At 44.0% G+C, this 20,492-nt stretch overlaps 1 protein-coding gene across 1 annotated transcript in view; it reads left to right on the plus strand.

Moving 5' to 3' along the window:
* Positions 1-20,492, plus strand: part of ptn (pleiotrophin) — a 51,011-nt gene that overhangs the window by 25,581 nt on the left and 4,938 nt on the right. The window contains exons 2-4 of the mRNA XM_077006858.1: positions 10,534-10,616; positions 10,801-10,974; positions 14,317-14,475. Of these exons, the coding sequence (XP_076862973.1) occupies positions 10,535-10,616; positions 10,801-10,974; positions 14,317-14,475 (415 nt within the window). The 5' untranslated portion in view covers position 10,534. The remainder of the gene's footprint in view (positions 1-10,533; positions 10,617-10,800; positions 10,975-14,316; positions 14,476-20,492) is intronic.

The raw sequence follows: 20,492 nt of genomic DNA on the forward strand, positions 1-20,492 counted from the left end.
CTTATATGTTACCCTGTGCTCTTCCTTTTTCTTAAAGTAAGTATTAACTACAACTATTTTTATCCTTTTAACACACACACACACACACACTAGTGAATACTAGGGGGCTGTGGATCACACGTGCCCAGTGAGCAGCCCTAGCCCGGCGCCCGGGGAGCAGTTGGGGTTAGGTGCCTTGCTCAAGGGCACCTCAGTCATGGCCTGTCTGGGAATCGAACCCACGACCCTCCGGTCACAAGACCAGTTCCCTAACCATGACTGCCCCAACCTACCTGAGGAGCATAAGCACTGATGACATTCATCATCACACCATCAATCTCTAACTTTACACAGATTACCCTGTCACTTAGTATCTTTACCTCCACTACACTCTTACTAAACTCATCCTGCAGGATTACCCCTACTCCATTTCTCTTCCTGTCTACACCATGATAGAGTTTGAAGCCACCACCAATGCTCCTGTCCTTGCTCCCCTTCCACTTGGTCTCCTGTACACACAGTATATCTATCTTCCTCCTCTCCATCGCATCAGCTAGCTCCCTTTACCTGTCATAGAGCCCACATTCAACGTACCAACTCTAACCTCCACTTTCCTGCTCTGCCTCCTCTCCTTCAGCTTCAGAAGCCTCTTCCCCCCTCTCCTCCTCCTCCTTGTCCCAACAGTAGTCCAATTTACACTAATGCCCTGTTGGACAACAGCACCAGTGGCGGTCGTTGTTAACCCGGGCCTCGACCGATCCGGTATGGAATTTCTATTTTTGATCCACATAGTTTGATTTGGTGCAGTTTTTACACTGGATGCCCTTCCTGACGCAACCCTCCCTATTTATCCGGGCTTGGGACCAGCACTAAAATACAATGATGTGTGCACCCTAGTGGCTAGGTTCCAGCAAACTTTCAATAAAGTTTCAAATTTTCCCAGCGCCACTGGAGGCATCACTATACATAGGACCAAACATTACTTTCCACTAACTATAGGGGATTATAAGCATCCTAGGGTGCTTGCTCTGCCAGTAGAAGTCTAGATCAGGTCCTCCACCCATGATTTGGAAGGTCACCGTCCTATTGACAAAACATGGCAGTCAGCATGGTTTAAAATATCACTGCACCCTTTTGAGGGCAGACCACACTACAGCCCCCATTACCTCATGTTGGAGAACCACTGGGAAGGGAAATTTGTGCAGGTTGGGATGCTTGGCTGCAGTCTTCTGTATCGATTGCCTTGGCAATACCTGCCTTGATTGTTTCCTGCCGTGAGACAACTCCAGTTCTTACCATTCACGGTGCACACCCAATGCCAGGAACCTGCTATTGTTTTGCCATTAATAGTCTATTGCAGGTTCAGGGGCACTACTCAGTACCCACCGGCCAGATGGGCCATCCTCTTCCTCCTCATTTCTGCCATCCTAGCGTGACTGGTCTGGGGACATCAACACCTCCACATCAACAGGAGGACTAATGGCCTGGCCAGGCTCCACTTATAGTTATGTTCTATGTTTTATGAGTTTTCGTTTGGGACAATCACCCTCCACTGGGTGGATGGTGTAAACTCACAATTTTTCGCACAATTTCCACTCTCTTCTCTTCCAAAAGAATAAATGGGTTGTTGCGACTTCTGGTCAAGCATCAATTCATAATGGCAGCAGCCTATCGATTGGTGCAATGTAGTTTTCTAAGGAAAGAGGGACTGAGGTGGATGCTGGGGCAACTTAGAGATTAGTTCTACTTGCAAAGTTTGCAGGAGGTGCAAAGTGTGATTACACGGCCCTTTACTTTCTGGGTGATATGGAATAGTTTAATTCTTCTTACACAGTGCTTCAATATCTCTCCTTCAACAGAGCAGCATTGGTCTGAATGGAGCTGTTGGGGGACCATGTAGATATAAAACCACTTCTCAATCCAAAAGAAGTTCTATCACAGTGCTTGTCTTTTGGCCCAGCATTATGTATGTCTGCGTAAATGTAGAGAAAACATCAGCAACCGCAAGAACATTCTCTTGACACCAGAGGGCACTAGTTTCCCAAGGGCCTAGGGGTACTAGCCACCACCTGTGCCGCTAAACTGACCTGATTTCTGCATCTGCCACATAGGCATTGTAGCCTCTCACCTAATGTCAGTTTGTAGTTCCTTTCATTGTTTGAGCCTAGTTGAGCCAACCCTTTTGAACCTTTCTCCATGACTAATAGAGATTTTCAATGACATAACTTTGATTTGACATCTTTAGTGGATTAAAGATTATTATGAAAAAGTATGAGAAAAATAGTATAATGTGAGTGCATGTGTCATATACAATTTGTCTCTCTACTGCCGAGTTTAAGCAGACAAATGGCCTCATACTTCTAAATGCCATAATATTTTATTGGTAATTACACAGCAAGAAAAAAAAAACAGGTACAGTGTAGCTAAAAAAAAACATCTAAATCCTTGACTGTCATTTACAATAGGTAAATGTCATTTACGTAAGTTACATTGCCTGATGAAGAGGTTTACATCTGCCAATGACGTCTGTGCCCACTCAGGGCCCTACCTCCACAGTGTGTTGTTTTGGGCCACTTGCGTTTAATAATAACCTGTCTAGAGAAACAAACTTCTTACGTGCCTTTGCAATAAATAAGAAAATTAAGTTTTAGGTATTTCATTATCTAGCTGAACAAACTACCACACTGCAGTATGTTATCTTCACTTTCAGACATGTTTATTAATGTAAATAACCAGACAACACAATTCCTATAGTCTTTGTTGATTTATGTTGAAAATCAGAAGTTAACAAGGTAGCTACAATCCCCTCTGATATACGTGGGGCCTGCAATTACTTTTGGTTTATTTTAATCTCCATTATCCCTCTTGGATCAGGTGGACTGGTTGAGTGCTAAGCAGACAGTCTGGTCCAAACTTTTCTTCCTCATTTCCCCCCTTGTGTTCTGTGTGTCTACTGATCTTAGAGATTTCACTCTAAGATTATGTAGGTATGTCTGTATGTGTGTGTTTGAGAATGTGTCCCTTGGGCAGAGGTAATCTGAGGTGAGGTTTCTCATGATCAGATAACAGGTGGGGGTGCTGTGGGGGCACAGTGGGGGTAAGGGGGGTGTGAGGGTGAGTAGGGGTGGGGTTCAGAAGAGTGAGGTGTGATGTATGATGCCTTTGGGGCTCAGAGAGGCAGACTGCACCTGCACCACGTTTAGATCCAAGTCATCTGATGGACGAGGCGGTCCCTCTTCCTGACGCTTGCCCCAAGCTCATAGCAACATTGGTAGAGAGATTTGAATTGAACTCTGATCTTCTCATTTATTTATTTCCTATTTGATGGTGCCTATTGGTCGCTTATGTCTGTATGTCTGTATGCATGTGCGTTTGTCCATGTGTCTGCCTGTAAAAGTGATTTGGGATTACAGGTGACTGACGGGTTTATCTCTAACGTGCCAGCATTATCCGGGCCAGTCACACCTGTCTGTATGTGCGAGAAACATGATGGTGTGTGTGTGTGTGTGTGAGTGTGTGTGGGTGGGGGTTCGTGGACTGAGTAGGAAAGGCTATTCTGGGTGTTGGGGAATACTGCCCACTGAAGGAATGTGGTAATGAATCAGACCCTTTGATACATGCCAGCAACCCTTTTCAGACTGAGCCCTGTGCTCGTCTAAGGGTTTAAACCTTCGAAAGCATTCAAAGTGCAAAGCTCTCCCTGGCACCAGACGCTTCAGATGTGTTAAATATTTTCAGCATTGCACACAGGAGCAGAGGACTATTATTAGGATTAAATTATTCTGTCACAAGCAAACTGAATAAAAGATTCATGTTACAATATTTGCAGTTTCATAACATAAGAAGAGTGGGGAAGTGGAATTAGGGAGGTGAGATAAAATACTTTTGATGGTGGATTATTAGAGGCCATGCATCTTCTGGTCCTGACATATAAAAAAAAAGTATATTAAATTGATGCTATAAACACTGCTAGGGCACTACAGCAGCAGCCTGGTTGAGATTGTTCAGGGCGATGGGGCTGCTAAATAGAGGCTGTCTGTTGCGGAACAGCTCCGGACCCTTCCCTGTGGGCGTGCCGCTATGTTGTCTGCGTGTCGTTATGTCCATGTTTGTACTTCCGTGGGCGTGGGTTGTCTGTGTGCGTGTTCGTTTGTTACACCTGTGCCTTGTCTCGAGAGTCACGAGGGTCTGTGTTGGTCGTCTATTTAACGTGCGTTCGCGCAGTGTCCTGTGCTCGTCTTTGTCTGAGTGTCAGAACGTTAGTGTTTATGTGTTTAATGTTTTTGGAGTAAAGAACACTCAATAAACGTGGAGCTTGAGTGTGCGAGTGGTTTCCACGTCCTTCCACCCGCACCCACGCGTCACACTGTCCTTTCAAAGCCAACTGTAAGCACATGGCGGTGCGACCAGTAGCAAAAGGGAGAACGAGGGAGGAAGTGAGGCCTAAGGAGAGAAAAATGAGGAGGCTGTGGGTAAGGAACAATAAGCCACTGAGACTGCTCACAGTTTCACACATGCAGAGGGACCACAGTATGTTGGTGGGTGCCAATATGCGAATGCAATCTTGGTTCAGAGGCGACACATGTACTGAAGAAAGCAACGTGAGAAAACAAGGGATGAAAGGAATGAGATGCTCCTGTTAAGGCACAGAAGCTTGAAAGCCCCCGTTCCCCTCAGCTCTCTCTAATGAACACATGTCCTGAGGCCCTCACAGGTGTCGCTGCTGGAAAACAGGCATGCTCGCTCCAGGACGAATGCAGAGCTTTGAGAAACAATTCGGAAATGATCGGATATTTGCAGAGATTTGCAGGGCAACATGCAGACAAAAATAAAAACAGAAGAAGCAGCATGATTCAGTGACTTGGATAATGTGTACGTGTGTGTGTGTGTGTGTGTGTGTGTGTGTGTGTGTTATGGAAGAAAATGAAGACTATTCAGGAGTGCATGCTTGGGTGAGGCTAACCCCATATTCTGCTGAAGCTCCATTACATAATGAGACCAGGCTGCTAGAGTAGAAGGGACTTGTTCCAGTGGCAGGTTGCAGGGGGTGGAGACACGGCACCCTCAGGAGGCCAGACATCCTCACTGGGTGCCCATCTATTATTAACTTTGTTTACGGCAATATTTGCTTAATGTTAAATGTACTCTTACAGCAGGGATTTGGGTCACTGGGTATTTATGTGCACATATGCACGTGTCAGTTCAGTTGAGAGTCAGCGAGGTTGTTGTGGAAACAGCAGAGGCACGTGCACGTGTTTACCATGTCTGTGTCACCAGCACCTGTACTAAGTTGGAATGGGGTTTGTGCTTTGACCTTTGCAGAGAAGGCAAATGAGTCCTTTTTGGTTTCCATGACGTACGGAATAAAAGCCCCAAGCAAAAGCCCGACACGAGACAAATCACCTTCAGTGAGGTCCTGATTAGCATGAGCCAAGATCCTGAGGCAGGAGAGAGGGCATCATGTTACTTCAGCACGTTAAGGCGTCCTGCACTTGGGCAGAGGAGAGGGCGTCCGGTTACTTCTGCACGTTACAGGACTGAGGAGCGCTGGCGTGAAAGCTTTGCTCTACATTCTTACTCATTGGCATCCATGTAAAATCCCTCGAAAGCCCACACACACTTACACACACACCTGCAGACAGGAGCCCGTGCGAACACACTCCCCACGGTTCACACTGGAGCTGTCAATGTGCTGAAATGTTAACTGGCCATGCTTCATTCTGAAATCTCAGAATGCCCAGAATGAGCTGTGATCTGCTTGTCACTACATGAGTAAATTCATGATAAATGACGGTCATGAGTAAATTCATTATAAATGATGGTCATAAATAAAGGTCATAAATAAATTCATGGCATTTGATGTTTTTACTGCATTTTATTCATTTATGCTCACTTATGTTGCATTAAAAAAGCTCATGTATGCTAATACTAATGCTTAATTCTCTGTCTCACACACACACATACACAAAAAAAAATCCTCAAGATGAAATAATTCAGGTATGCCAGCCATAAAATCAGAAACGCCTTGTATCCCCCAGAGGGGCCACTAGAGCAGGGTGCTTCTGAGCCAGTGGAGACAGGAATGTGAATGCGATCTTAGTCTCACACAGGCACCCGCTGTCACGCCCAGCCTGGGCTGTTGACCACATTTTGTAGTCCAGGCATGTAGCTTTGTGCAAACTTTTTCAATTCCTATAAATTCCTGAATCAAACTACTTTACGAAGCCCCTCTGTATCCAGCCAAGCAAAGCCACATCCTGCATTTGCCAAAAGCCTATCTAATCCCGAATGAATGACAGTCACTCTAACAGAAAATATAGGACTATACAGCCATCACATATTCTTTTCTCTTAACCTTCCTAACATACATTACAGCAGTGTGGATGGATTATCAAGGCTTTTACTTCATTAATAGGCTTTGCTATCTGTGATTTCCAGCCAGTCTAATTGTTAAACTAAAATCGACTGCACCATAGAGAAGGATTTACTGCTAAGTGCATCTAGCATGCACTGAGTTTCTAACTTTGACTTAACCCTGGAATCTTAGCAACACACCTTAATCTAAGCTTTGCAGCTTTTTTGTCATTTAGACTTACTAGTTCTGTCTGCAATATTTTATCATGTTATATTGTTTAGCAGTGTGTATTGATATGCATTGATGTTCATAATTGTTGTCTAAGATGGACTAAGGAATTAGACAATGGCAGATAGGTAAATACGTGCATGGTTTCTTTGAGTCAGTGTTTGGTTGTGTGTGTGTGTGTGTGTGTGTGTGTGTGTGTGTGTGTGTATGTGTGTGTACATCTGTGCATATGTCCTGTATGAATGTGTCAGATGTTAGTATATGAATTAGTGCACATGCCCATGCCTGTGTGTGTGTGTGTGTGTGTGTGTGTGTGTGTGTGCCCCCAACTGGGTGTGCAGTTAAATGGACAGCTAACACATTGAATTGGACTTCAGTGCACAAGGTGCACTTACACCTAGTTTTAAAAACAGGCATTCATTTAATTCCAGTTGATTTAATTTTGTAGAAGCCTATTTGTGGTCAGTGGTTCAGTGGTGGTCAGTGACCACAAGGTTTGTTATCTGGCCAATGATGGCCTCTCTTTTGTGTCTGTCAGTCGGGATACCTGCTTTGACACAGATCAATGAACTAATGGAGTGGCATAATGGTACAAGCTCTCTCCTGCTTTCATCAAACACACACACACACACACACACACACACACACACACACACACACACACACACACACAGAGGCCATACCCCCCGAGTCTCCATTTAGTGGGGATATGTGGGCAAAAGCAGACGCTGTGCGGCCCACCGGTCTCCACTGCTGATGGGAGGCCCCCTTCCCGCCAGGCTGTGATGAGTCACCACCTCCTCACCCGGTGCTTCCTGCTGAGCCCACGTCACATGACCCCACAGCCCTGCTGGCGGGGGTCCCATACTGCTGAAGTCGTCCGTGAGGTTTCCCCAATAACCCCCAGCTCTCGCGCATCTTCCCCGCTCACCAGCGCGCCTCCTTCACCCTTCCATCACTCCCGTCCCCGGCAGGCTCTCCGCATGCTGCTGAAGGAACAATGAGGGGCAGAGACAGTCAGAATGAGTTCAGCAGGGAAGGGTCACTGAGACCGCTGGCAGTTACCCGTACTTTAAACCTTGTTTTAGAGAGTCAATTGATGGCTCCATTACCTGCAGATGATACTGGAGACTGGAAACATACACAATAGATTGCTACTCTCTTTCCCTCTGTCTCTGCTTTGCAGCTAATGGTCAGTCAATTAGAGCTCTGGTGTCCTTCAGAGTGAGACTGCCTCTCCTCCGTTGGAGTTACACCCACCTTCCTACCGGGCTTAAGCCACACCCTAAAACACACACACCTGAGGTCTTCTGAATATATTGACTCACTGAATGCACCTTTGGGTGTACATTTGTGTGTTATGTTTTAAGATTTAAACTAAACTGTCTCTCTGTCTGTCTGTCTGTCTCTCTCTCTCTCTCTCTCTCTCTCTAAATGGGCCTGGATTTTGGTTCCACTGCACACAATCATATTTCTGCAAGTGAAATGAAACAGCCTAATGAAATCACATATATTAGTTGAGACTAATTTAGTCCTAGCTCATACTTTAGGAAGTTCCAGATTTGATTGCCTGGGTAGAATAAGTAGTCTAATCATAAGATATATATTTAAATTATGAAAACATTATTATTATAAAAGTAAGGAAAAAGCTACTGTCACAAGTGAAAAATGGGGCATTAGAATTTCTTTCAAAAATGTATTTAATTAAAAGAGCTGGATTAATTAATATAAATATATATTAACCAAATCAACTCTTCACCAATTAACTAAATCAACAGAAGTGGCAAATGTCAAGGCCCTTCAGAGTCCAAGAAAAAGACAACGCAAGATAAATCAATTAGTAGGCCAGTATCTACACAGATAACAGGGAAGTTTCACAAAACCAGGGGACATAATGGGACATGCTTTTTCATTATAAAAGTATTGATAGTCCTTGATAAAAGTATTTGTCCTTGGTAAAACATTACTGGAACAACCTTTTAATGTTTCTTTCATATAAAACATTTCTAGAACATTTGAACTGTAACATTCTGAAAACATTTTGCAAATGATAACCAAGAAAAAACATTCTATTAATATAAGAAAACTGGACAAAGTAATAATTTCCACAACATTTGACCTGTAACATTCTGGAAATGTTTTCTAGAACATTCTCATAACGAGAAAAGACAATGTTCCATGAACATTAAGCACACTGGCCACCATGAATCTTCCACATTTATCCTGCAACATTCAGAGCGCATTTTAAATTCTCTTTTGATAACCAAGCGAAACTTGTTAATAACATTACTTGTTAATTAATATTATTATGTGAATTTTAAGAAAATTCCATATACTTAAGTACACCTTGGTGTTAATACTACATATAGTGCAGCAGACACCTGCTCTCTCCTCATTGGCTATTGTGGTGGAGGGCGGGGCCATGTGACCCAGCACTTTGCTAATGCTTCTCTGCGTCGTGCCGGCGGGAGCCAGTCCGAAGTACTGCCACCTTGCAGCCAATTACCCTGTCACCTGTCGGGGAGACGGCTTGCAGCCACGGCGTCCAGGGCCACATCCATCACCAGACATAACACATGGTGTTCCACTCAGTGCTGCTTAGAACAGTCTGTTCTAAGCTGAATATTTGTGTGTGTGTGTGTGTGTGTGTGCCTGTGTGTGTGCGTACGTGCGTGTGTGTGTGTGTGTGTGTGTGTGTGTGTGTGTGTGTGTGTGTGTGTGTGTACTAATCAAAACTATGTGAGCAAGATCCATTTTAGGGGGGCTGGCCAGCACCCCCCAGTCTAATGAGGCCAGATATGTGTAGTTATACAGAGAACAGTTGGTCATTAATGCTAGGGACCTGATTAGAGGTAAAGGACTGTGCATGGGTTTATTTCATGAATGACTCCCATTCATCTAGATCAGAGTCTATAATGGAGACACTATCAGAGAACAAAGGATCACAGTGTCAGAAATCAGAAAGGTAGAACTATGGTGGAAAAGTTAGTTTAGGGAGGAGAGTTAGGAGGATGGAGAGAGCCACACTCAGTGATTAATTGAAATGGAGGAATGGAGATAATGTTGCCGGCAGGCTGTACCTTTGCAGTAATTTACACACAGTGAAGCACTTGGTCTTCACGCGCTCCATAATTACCACACATTCCTCCTCTGAGCAGCCTGAGTGCACTTTTGCTGTTTTAAAATAATGAGAAATAGTGAGAGAGAAATAGAATGAGAGTGAAACTAACAAGAGGGTGAATGCATGCATGTGTTTGTGAGAGAGAGAGACAGAGAGAGAAAGAGGGAGAGAGAGGGGGAGAGACCACTGTTAATGTTAAGAAAAGAAAGGGAAATTGAGTAGAGTGAGAATTCATGGAAACTTTGATAAACAGTTGAAACGAGTGTATTTAGCAGAGGATAGAGACCCAGGCGGCGTGGGGGTGTGGAGCAAGCTGTGAGCATTTACCCAGAGTTCCTCATCCAGTCCTATTCCCTGAACTCCAGCACACCTCCAGGAGTCACGGAGTCTCCGTCAGGACCAGACACACTCACACTGCGAAGGCACAGTGAGAAACCTCTGCCAGGGGGATACTCAGGGGAAAGGATTCGTTTTAAGCACAGTGTGTTACACAGGAATTACTGCAGTTTTGGCATCTTTCAGCTCCAGACTCTGGAGACATGCGGTGGCTATGAGGCACTTGGTGCCTGCGTGTAAACACACACAAGTAGTGAGTAGGTGGGTGGAGCCTTAGCCTTGGTTTGGTCAGAGAATGTTTAATATCAGTAAACAGTGTTTTTACATTGAGTCTCTGAAGTAATAAACTCCTCCTGCCTAACTCGACACAATTATATATATTTATTTAAATACTATAGTTGTTTTTTTTATACTGCATAGTTGTGTTGCCATATTATGCCTCACTTAGCATTTGTCTGTGAAGAACAGTGCACTTAAAATAATGTTTCGTAATGACCTCTGCTCTCTCTCCCAGCATGCAGCAGCAGTGTGTGGCTGTTCTGGCCCTCTTGGTCATTACAGCGGTGCTGGCAGAGGGTGGCAAGGCAGAGAAACAAGGTGAGAAAATTGTGCTGCACACAGAACGCAGGCCCAGCCATCTACAGTCTATAAGTGTCTAAATCTGAATAGTCTGTGCAGAACAGACGAAAGGAGCTATATGCGGTGGTTTGAAAAACATCTCTGATGTGAAACTGTGTGTGTGTGTGTGCTCTTACATGTGTGTGTGCACGGGCTCTCTCAGGTAAAAAGGAGCGTAAGTCAGACTGTGGTGAGTGGCAGTGGAGTGTGTGCGTGGCTAATGAGGGGGACTGTGGCCTGGGCACCAGGGAGGGCACCCGCACCGGCACCGAGTGCAAGCAGACCATCAAAACACAGCGCTGCAAGATCCCGTGTAACTGGAAGAAGCAGTTCGGAGGTGAGCGCCGGGCATGTGTGAACAGAGCCAAAACCCACTCTGCCTGTCATTTGCATCCACTTACCTTCACGTCCACTCACCTCTGCTTCACAGCTGCTTCACACAATGAGCCCAGAACATGGTGTCGCGTGAGATAAAGGCACTTCAGTGTCTCACCCTGAACACAGATTCCATTTACATGTCAGCGCCTTGAGAATGCAAGACTGTGCCATTGAGAGGTGGTGTTGGAGTGGTGGCATATGTGTGTGTGTGTGTGTGTGTGTGTGTGTGTGTGTGTGTGTGTGTGTGTGTGTGTGTGTATGTGTGTGTGTGTGTGCCTATGAAGGGCAAGTTTGTTCTGCCTCCAAATGTTCGGTTATGCTATTATATTAGACATGAGTTCCAGTAACTGAGATATACTGTATGTAATACTATAATATGGTCAAGTGAATTTGTGTAATACTGCTTTAGTAATAGCTGTTACTACTACATGCCAGAAAGATGTGTGAGGAAGAGGTCGGAATGAATGTTCTTTGGGACCCCACCCCAAAATGCCAATATTCATGTTGATCTATCAACATTGTGTGGAGTCAGTAATGACCAGATCAAGATTGTGACCTCTCGTGGCCACGAGGACATCAAAAAGTCCCCCCAATATTCATGTCAGTGATCACATAAATCTGTCCAGTGAATGAAAAATAGAAAAAAAAATTGCAAAACAGCAGGAGAGGCATTAACATATACAGAATGGAGAGAGAAGATTACACGTTTTGTAGAGGAAATATTTGGTTTGGTTGGCCAATACATATAATTTTTCAGATATGTAATTTATCAGATTATAATGATACATTGCAATAAGAGTGTGTAATAACACAATAAGTATGTGTAGTAAGAATATAATAACTACATTATAAATTGTAATAATTGAAATAACAACATGTAATAACTATGTAATAATAATAACAGTGTGCAATAACTAATTGTAATAACTAAAATGTATTAGTGTTGTGTTATTATATTAGTGTAATATAACTAATAATATAACCAGTGTTATTATAACAATGTAATAACTCACTGGTATACCTTACAGTGTATTAACTGTGTAATAACAGTGTAATAGCATGTTATAAAACTTTGTAATTACAATTTAACATTGTGTTATTACAGTTACAGTGTATGATATATTATGTATAATAGCTATGTAATAACAAGTTGTAATAACAATGAAATTACATATGTAATTGCAATGTGTAACAACTATTTAACAAGCACAAAACTTATAAAATACAAAACAATTATTTGATTACTGTAACGATTTAACAGGGAAGGGGTGACGCAATAGAGGGTTTTGAATATTTAATAAAAGATACGCAACAAAACCAGAAGCAGAACCAACCTGGCATAAGGAGAAGCGAACAACGGAAGGAGGACTCAAACAATGACATGGGGTATACACTAACAGCAATAATCAAGAGGGTCAACGAAGCACGCACATACACAAGCAATGAAACATTAACCAACCAAAGAATACAAACACAGGAAAACTAACAGCGACACTAACCAGTACAGGCGTGTAAACATGAAATCTAAACAGAGAGACAGCGAACTAAACACAAACACTACTATAAGAAATCCAAACAGAGAGACAGCGATCTAGACACAAACCCTACTAAACACGTAGGGAGGGGAAGAACAGAGAGTAAAAGCAGATGAGAACAAAATAAACTTTTGTGAACAAGACAGACGTAGAACACGAGCCAAAAACTAACCTGGACTGGACAGCAACACACGCTAATAACACTGGGCAACTCAAACTACAAACCAGAACCACACAGCAAGTAGATAAAGGAGAGCGCGGGGTAAGGCGAAAGGGAGACAGAACAAACAATGACCGACACGGGAGCAAAACACTAGGGGGTTTTTATACACTGGAAACAAGACGGTGAAACGAGACTCAGGTGTGTGTGACAAATGACGAGGTCGTGACAGACAGAGGGAGGAACGAATGGGAGCGGGAAGCTAGGCGGGACCAGGGACGAGGGAGGGGCTGGACGTAACAATTACATTACACACTGAACCTGGAATGCTGTAACTCACTCAACAAAACTGGGATACTGATTTAACAGGAGGACTTACATTCTTCTGATAAGATAAATTTTGTTATTTCTTTGTTTTCTTCAGCTCTGTCCAATATAGTTTCTCTTGATATGCATATATGCACTGGGTTGCTGAAACATAACAACCAGTTATCAATAAGGGGTCATTCAGAATTTATAGAAGAGAATAATTTATTGACATCATTGTCAGTTAGAAAAATGTTGGTGTAATCAGCAAACAAAACATTGTTTGCACTCAAGTATAAATAGTTACAAACAATAGGGACCCTGGTAGTTGGGACCCTAGGATTGTCCCTTGAAGAATTTCAAATTGTATATTAATGTGATTAGAATAGACTTTGAAACATTTAATGTTGCATAAATTAATGGTAATAATGTTCTCAGTGTGTATGTGCTTTATTTCTCTATTTACATATGTTCTATAAAGTAACAGGGCTGGATTTGCTAAATGGACCTTGTGTTCATATCGGATTGCTTTCTTGTGAATGTTGGCTAGTTTACTGAGATACTATTGAAGACAACAATATTGATACATTTCTATAGTAATCTGTAATCTTGATAAATACAGAGTAAGCTTCATGTGGATTGTTTTGCTATTATGTTTAATTGTGTTGAGTTACAACATAATTCCAGGTTCGGTGTAAAATGTAATCAATGAATTTATTAGAATTGTATTATTTATGTTTTAAATGAATTTATTAGTATTCTACTGTTAATGTCTCTTGCTGTAATAGTGAATCATCAGAAATGTGTAATAACAATGTATCTTACAATCAATATATCAGAAATGTTGACATATGGAATAGCATTGATGCTAGCCAATGGACACCCATAAAGTTACTACAGACCTGCTGCTGATGGGAAATTATTTGGGTGGCAGACCAGTCTCTGAATTGACACTGACATGGTAACAGCATAGTAATGGGTTGGGTTTTTTTACACATCACTGTCACTGCAGGTTGAGAGTGGTCTGCCATCCAAAAATATCTAGCCAGCAGTGGTCCTGTGGTCCAAAACTGATTACAGGGTTGGAGAGTAGAAGTGTAAGAATGACTAGCACAAATTGTGCATTCAAAAATGCCCAGAAACTGCACATATCAAGGGTGGTTTACATATACTATGAGGAATGTAATCAAGCCATGCCTTGCAATCTGAAGAAAGCACTCCCTAACTGAGGTACAGCTGCTGGGCCAGACTGTTGAACATTGCTGAGGTTTTAATAAATGCTCTTGTGCCCCCCCTGCAGGTGAGTGTAAGTATGACTTCCAAGAATGGGGCGAGTGTGATGTGGCCACAGGGGTGAAGAACCGGACAGGTGTGCTGAAACGTGCACTCATGGATGCTAGCTGCCCCAGCACTGTCAGTGCTACCAAACCCTGTGGCAAGACCAAACTCAAGCAGCAGGGTAATTATAATCACAAAAACACAGATATACTGTTATTAACACATATGTTAAAATCTATCTATCTATCTATCTATCTATCTATCTATCTATCTATCTATCTATCTATCTATCTATCTATCTATCTATCTATCTCAATGAAACAAGAATCAAGGGAAGCATTTCTCTCTTTGACTGCATCCTGTTACTCGGTAGTTGAATTAATGAAGATTGCTGTCCCTGGTGGTGAGCGTGTTCTTCTGTGACAGCTGTCAGTGCTGTCCGTGGTGCTGATGAAATGCCCTCAGATGGTGCTGACAACTATACCCACAAGAAAAAAGAATGACAACAGAATGCATGTGCTGCCATTTGCCAATCAAAAAGGTGCATGTCTAGAGACATGGCAGAACTGGAGGAAACAGAGGAAGACTCATGTGGGAGGTAATTACTTTTCCCTCGAGATTCTGCAATTTAAAAGAGCGAAGAGGTTATTTCTTTAGTGTCTGCATCAGTAAGCAGTTCCTGAGTTATTTTGGAGCAAATGATGTAGTGTAGACGGTGCTGACATTTCTCTCTCTTTTTTGTCACCGTGTGCCTCCGTTCACGATCACCCTATCTTTACCACCCTCCCTCTCTGATGATTATAATTATTTAGAGTACTGACAGAATCCTTCTGCTCCTAAAACACAGCAAGTATTTGACCTGCAGCGCTGCTGCATGATGCTTGCAGTGATGTCACATCCTGTCAGTATGTAAGACCCTTTTGGGGGTGCTCCTCCTTCATTTATAGACGATCAAAGAATGTAGGCGCTGATCTTCTCGTAAGGGAAACATGTGAAGCACAGATATGTTAATATGCCTATTCACATACACATACACTATTCACAGACACACACACACACACACACACACACACACACACGCACACACACCTCAGTAGAAAGAATGAATAGGATTTCATATAGTTTTGTATGTCTTCTGTCTTGTGTGTTGTTAGCATGTACATGTAATTCAAGTGATAAGACAGACTGCAGCATTTGCTCTTGGACAGCACAAAATAAAATGTGCTCTTGTGTTGACATGAGAGACTTTTCATATGCCATTTGTTTATAGAGTTTTTATAACAATGATACAAACTAGAATAATATATGCTCCAAACATCCCATATTTATTTTGACAGACTGCTATAAAATGCTATGTGAAAAACAGACTCAAAGGTACAAAGAGACAAATACAAACCATCAAACATAGAAGGTCTTCTAACCTTTCTGTGTGTGTGTGTGTGTGTGTGTGTGTGTGTATGTGTGTGTGTGTGTGTGTTTTAGAAGGGGGGGTAGAATTTTAGTCTTAATAGTCATATCATATCTGTTACTGGCCTCTCCAGTATGCCAAAAGAGTGAGGTGATGAGTTCCTCATAAATACAGAAAGTAGATATTTTTCATACTTATCCTTTAAGTTATAACTACCACTAGATATTTGTTTTGAAAAGCCACAGTTTAAATAAAATAAATTCAAGCAAAATTAAGCTATGGCCTTCCACCAGAGGCCTGGGAGCTTGATGGAACTGCACAGTTAGCTGTTCCTAGGACTGAATTCTGGACAGAGATCTCTGATGTAGTCCATGGGATCTGCTGGACAGAGATATCTGATATAGTTCAAGGGATCTGCTGGAGCTATTCTCCATAAGGGGTCACAGCTCCTAGTGCCCTGATCAGTATGGAAATCATTGTTGCATTTACAGCCCACATCTTTTCAAGCACTTGGTATTTCTAGAACGTTTCCTCTTCCCTGTTCCTGATGTTGCCATCACTTGAGATGGCTTCTATTTATAGACTTCTGTAACTACAGTCTTCTTCTGCTTGAAATTATTGGTTGGTTAGTCAATGTCATCCTAATTTCATTAATTTTGCATTTGTCAGCATTGAGGACACAATTAATCCTGACCAACCTTCATTTGCTGAAATGCAGCCTCAAATGTGCAAGGAACCTCCACCATGCTTCACTGTTGAACCCCCACCATGCTTCCCTGTTGAACCTGCACCACGCTTCACTGTTGTGCCTCCACCATAATTCACTTTTAAACCTCCAGCATGCTTCACTGTTGAACCTCCACCATCTTTCACTATCAAACCTCCAGCATGCTTCACTGTTGAACCTCCACCGTGCTCCACTGTTGAACCTCCACCATCATTCACTATTAAGCCTCCACCATGCTTCACTGTTGAACCTCCACCATGCTCCAATGTTGAACCTCCACCATCATTCACTGTTGAACCTCCACCATCATTCACTATTAAACCTCCACCATGCTTCCCTGTTGAACCTGCACCACGCTTCACTGTTGTACCTCCACCATAATTCACTTTTAAACCTCCAGCATGCTTCACTGTTGAACCTCCACCATGCTCCATTGTTGAACCTCCACCATCATTCACTATTAAACCTCCACCATGCTTCACTGTTGAACCTCCACCATGCTCCACTGTTGAACCTCCACCATGCTTCACTGTTGAACCTCCACCATGCTCCACTGTTGAACCTCCACCATCGTTCACTGTTGAAACTCCACCATGCTTCACTGTTGAACCTCCACCATAATTCACTGTTGAACCTCCACCATGCTTCACTGTTGAACCTCCACCATCATTCACTGTTGCACCTCCACCATGCTTCACTGTTGAACCTCTACCATCGTTTACTGTTGAACCTCCACCATGCTTCAATGTTGAACCTCCACCATGCTCCACTGTTGAACCTCCACTATCATTCACTGTTGAACCTCCACCATGCTTCAATGTTGAACCTCCACAATGCTTCACTTTGAAACTCTACCATAATTCACTGTTGATCCACCACCATGCTGCATTGCAGACATGAATTTAAATTAAATGAATTTATTAGTATTCTACTGTTAATGTTTCTTGCTGTAATAGTGAATCATCAGAAATGTGTAATAACAATGTATCTTACAATCAATATATCAGAAATGTTGACATATGGAATAGCATTGATGCTAGCCAATGGACACCCATAAAGTTACTACAGGCCTGCTGCCTCCACCTCCACCATGCTTCAATGTTGAACCTCCACCATGCTTCACTGTTGAACCTCCACAATGCTTCACTTTTGAACCACTGGTCTCCTACTGGTTCTTCCAGTTCTGAGCTGTTGGCTCTGCTGGACATCTTCTGATTTAGAAGGGAATTAAGTATGTTTCATCTGCTATGCTTACTCTTCTTGGCGGACCACTGTCTATGGTCCTCAGAGCGGCTTGTTTCTTTGTGCTTCTTCAAACGAGCTTGTGCAGCCCATCTTGAATCCCCAGTCTGCTTTGAACCCTTTGCCTGGCAGCGACCAATCTGATGCAGTACAACCACCTTGTGTCTTTTTGCTCTGCTCAGTCTTTGCCATGCCGTATGACCTGTGACAGGAAGCTGTCTTCCACTTCCTGCTACACATTTGTTTCTGTTTTAGTTAATGATTGTGTTTCCGCCTACATATAAAAAAGCTGACCATTATCACCTGTTTTGTATAATTGTTTAATTGTATACCTGAGTGTAATCCTACCAAATCCCTGCCTTTGTGCAGGTGTATGTACAAGAACTGATGGTTTTTTAAATGCAAATGATAGTGACACCAAATACTGATTTGGTTTAGGTTTTCATTCACTTTGCATTTTGAAATTCACAAACCTTCTAGTTTTCAAAGCATTCTTACATTGTGTTTTTACACCTGCCTAAACCTTTGTACAGTACTGTAAATAAATACATGTAAATAACAATAATAAATTATATATAAATACACATACATAGAAACCAGAAACATATGCATAGTATGGGTATTGTATTTTTCCTGTCTGTTCTGGCTGTGTTATTGTGACGGGTAGGGTGAGCGAAAATAAATGTCTCAGGGAAATAGGATGGTTTAATATGTAAAGTGCGCAAACCAAAACCCGTGAACTGATCCAAATTAAGGATATAATAACCAGCGGTCAACTGGTACAAAGACAAGACATATATAGACGAACAAACGACCCTCAGGTGAGACGGATCGCGGGCTCCGCCCACCTGAGGGACAAACACAACGCCACACCCAGAGGACAAGCTGCTGCTGTAGACGGGGGCGACCAGTAGGGGGCCGCCGTACCGTGACAGATCCCCCCTCCAAGCCGCACTCCCCTCCACCGGCTGTGCGGCCTACAGCGGCAGCACACAAAACAAAGGGGCAGGCAGGCAGGGACAAGGGACACACCCCCTGTAGTCCTGGAGCTGAAACACACAACACAAACACAGGTTAGCTCACCTACCTGGGCAGGGCCCTGGACTGACTGGGCCGTCTACAAGACAAAACCACGCCCCGGTCGGTCACAGGGCCCTCACGCCCTAACCGGCATTTAGCCGCTTAGCCCCCGCCATGGTGTGAGGACGACGGGCTACGGCTCCTTGTCTGTCCAGAGTGTATGTGTGCAGGTTACCTCCCTGGGGCGTGGCTACGTCACCTCCTGGACCTACCTCCTCCCGGAGCTGACCCCTGCCTTCTGCTAGGGACCACCCCAGCCTCCTGGGGAGTCAGCCCCAGCCAGGGCCTCCCTTTACGAGGTGGACTCCTCCACCCAACCCAGGAGCACCAGAGACCGAGGCCCAGAGCACCCTTATCGCGGGCTGGGGAACAGCCCCTAAGGGCCTCCTGGTCACCCCGAGCAGGAGGGAGGATCTCCATCTTCAGCAGGAGCTCTTCAGACCGGAGCCCCATGGTCCCCAAACATCCGGGGGCCCCAGCCCTCTAGGGAGGGGCTCTTCACGACCGGGCTCCGGTCACCCCACAACATAAGGGGGCTCCTGCCAGCTGGAGACCCCCACAAGGTCCAGGAATGCCACGATCCACCGCCAGGGAGAAGCACCTGCACATAAAACACAAATGCACACACACACCCACACACACCAACACAAAACACAAACGCGCACTGCCCTGATCCCCCCTACAATGGGGGAGGGGTCTCCGTCTCAGCAGGGGTCTTCCACCGGCTCAGGAGAACCCCCCATGTTCCTGGTCAGGGCCTCCCTCAGGAGCAATGCCCTCCGTGCCACTCCCCGTCGCATGAGACCATCACTGGTCCACCCCCAACACACACTCAAGGGGGAGGAGCATGTGTGGAATTACATACAACATTTCACAGACATGCGAGAACAACACACACACGCAAAGACTAGACAAACAAAAAACAGTGTACAAACAATGAACGAACGGGACTCTTACATGCGCGCTCAGTAATTTTGTGACGTGCCGCTCAGGTTCTTAGTCGCTCCCCCACACAAAACACAAGACGACAGGGGAGCGAGGCGACAGTGATGAGCGACAGTTCACATGCACACTTTACCCACACAACATGAAGAGTATTACAGGGAAGACGTCCTGGTCCTCGCCGTGCCACACACAAAACAAACGCACGGCGAAACTCTTCCGACAAACAAACAACGGACATGAAGAGCTGTCTCAGGGCAGACTGCCCTGGTCCTCGCCGTGCTACACACACACACACACACACAACACAAAAGCACGGCGGAGCTCTTCAAACAAAACACCACGCAGACAAACACTTACCACGAGACATGACCACAAACGAAGGAGAAAGAAAAGGAGACTGGCGGCTTCCGAAGGTGGCTGGCTATTCTGTGACAGGTAGGGTGAGCGAAAATAAATGGAAGCAATCACGCCAAGTCTCAGGGAAATAGGATGGTTTAATATGTAAAGTGCGCAAACCAAAACCCGTGAACTGATCCAAATTAAGGATATAAGTACAAAGACAAGACATATATAGACGAACAAACGACCCTCAGGTGAGACAGATCGCGGGCTCCGCCCACCTGAGGGACGAACACAACGCCACACCCACAGGACAAGCTGCTGCTGTAGACGGGGGCGACCAGTAGGGGGCCGCCGTACCGTGACAGTTATGAGATCTGGGATCCAAAAAATGGGGTCGAGTCATGGTGGGGCAAGCAAAGCTCTGGTATGTAGGTAAACAAATATATAATCTCCA

This window comes from Brachyhypopomus gauderio, chromosome 5 (assembly GCF_052324685.1).
Source record: "Brachyhypopomus gauderio isolate BG-103 chromosome 5, BGAUD_0.2, whole genome shotgun sequence".
Taxonomy (NCBI): domain Eukaryota; kingdom Metazoa; phylum Chordata; class Actinopteri; order Gymnotiformes; family Hypopomidae; genus Brachyhypopomus; species Brachyhypopomus gauderio.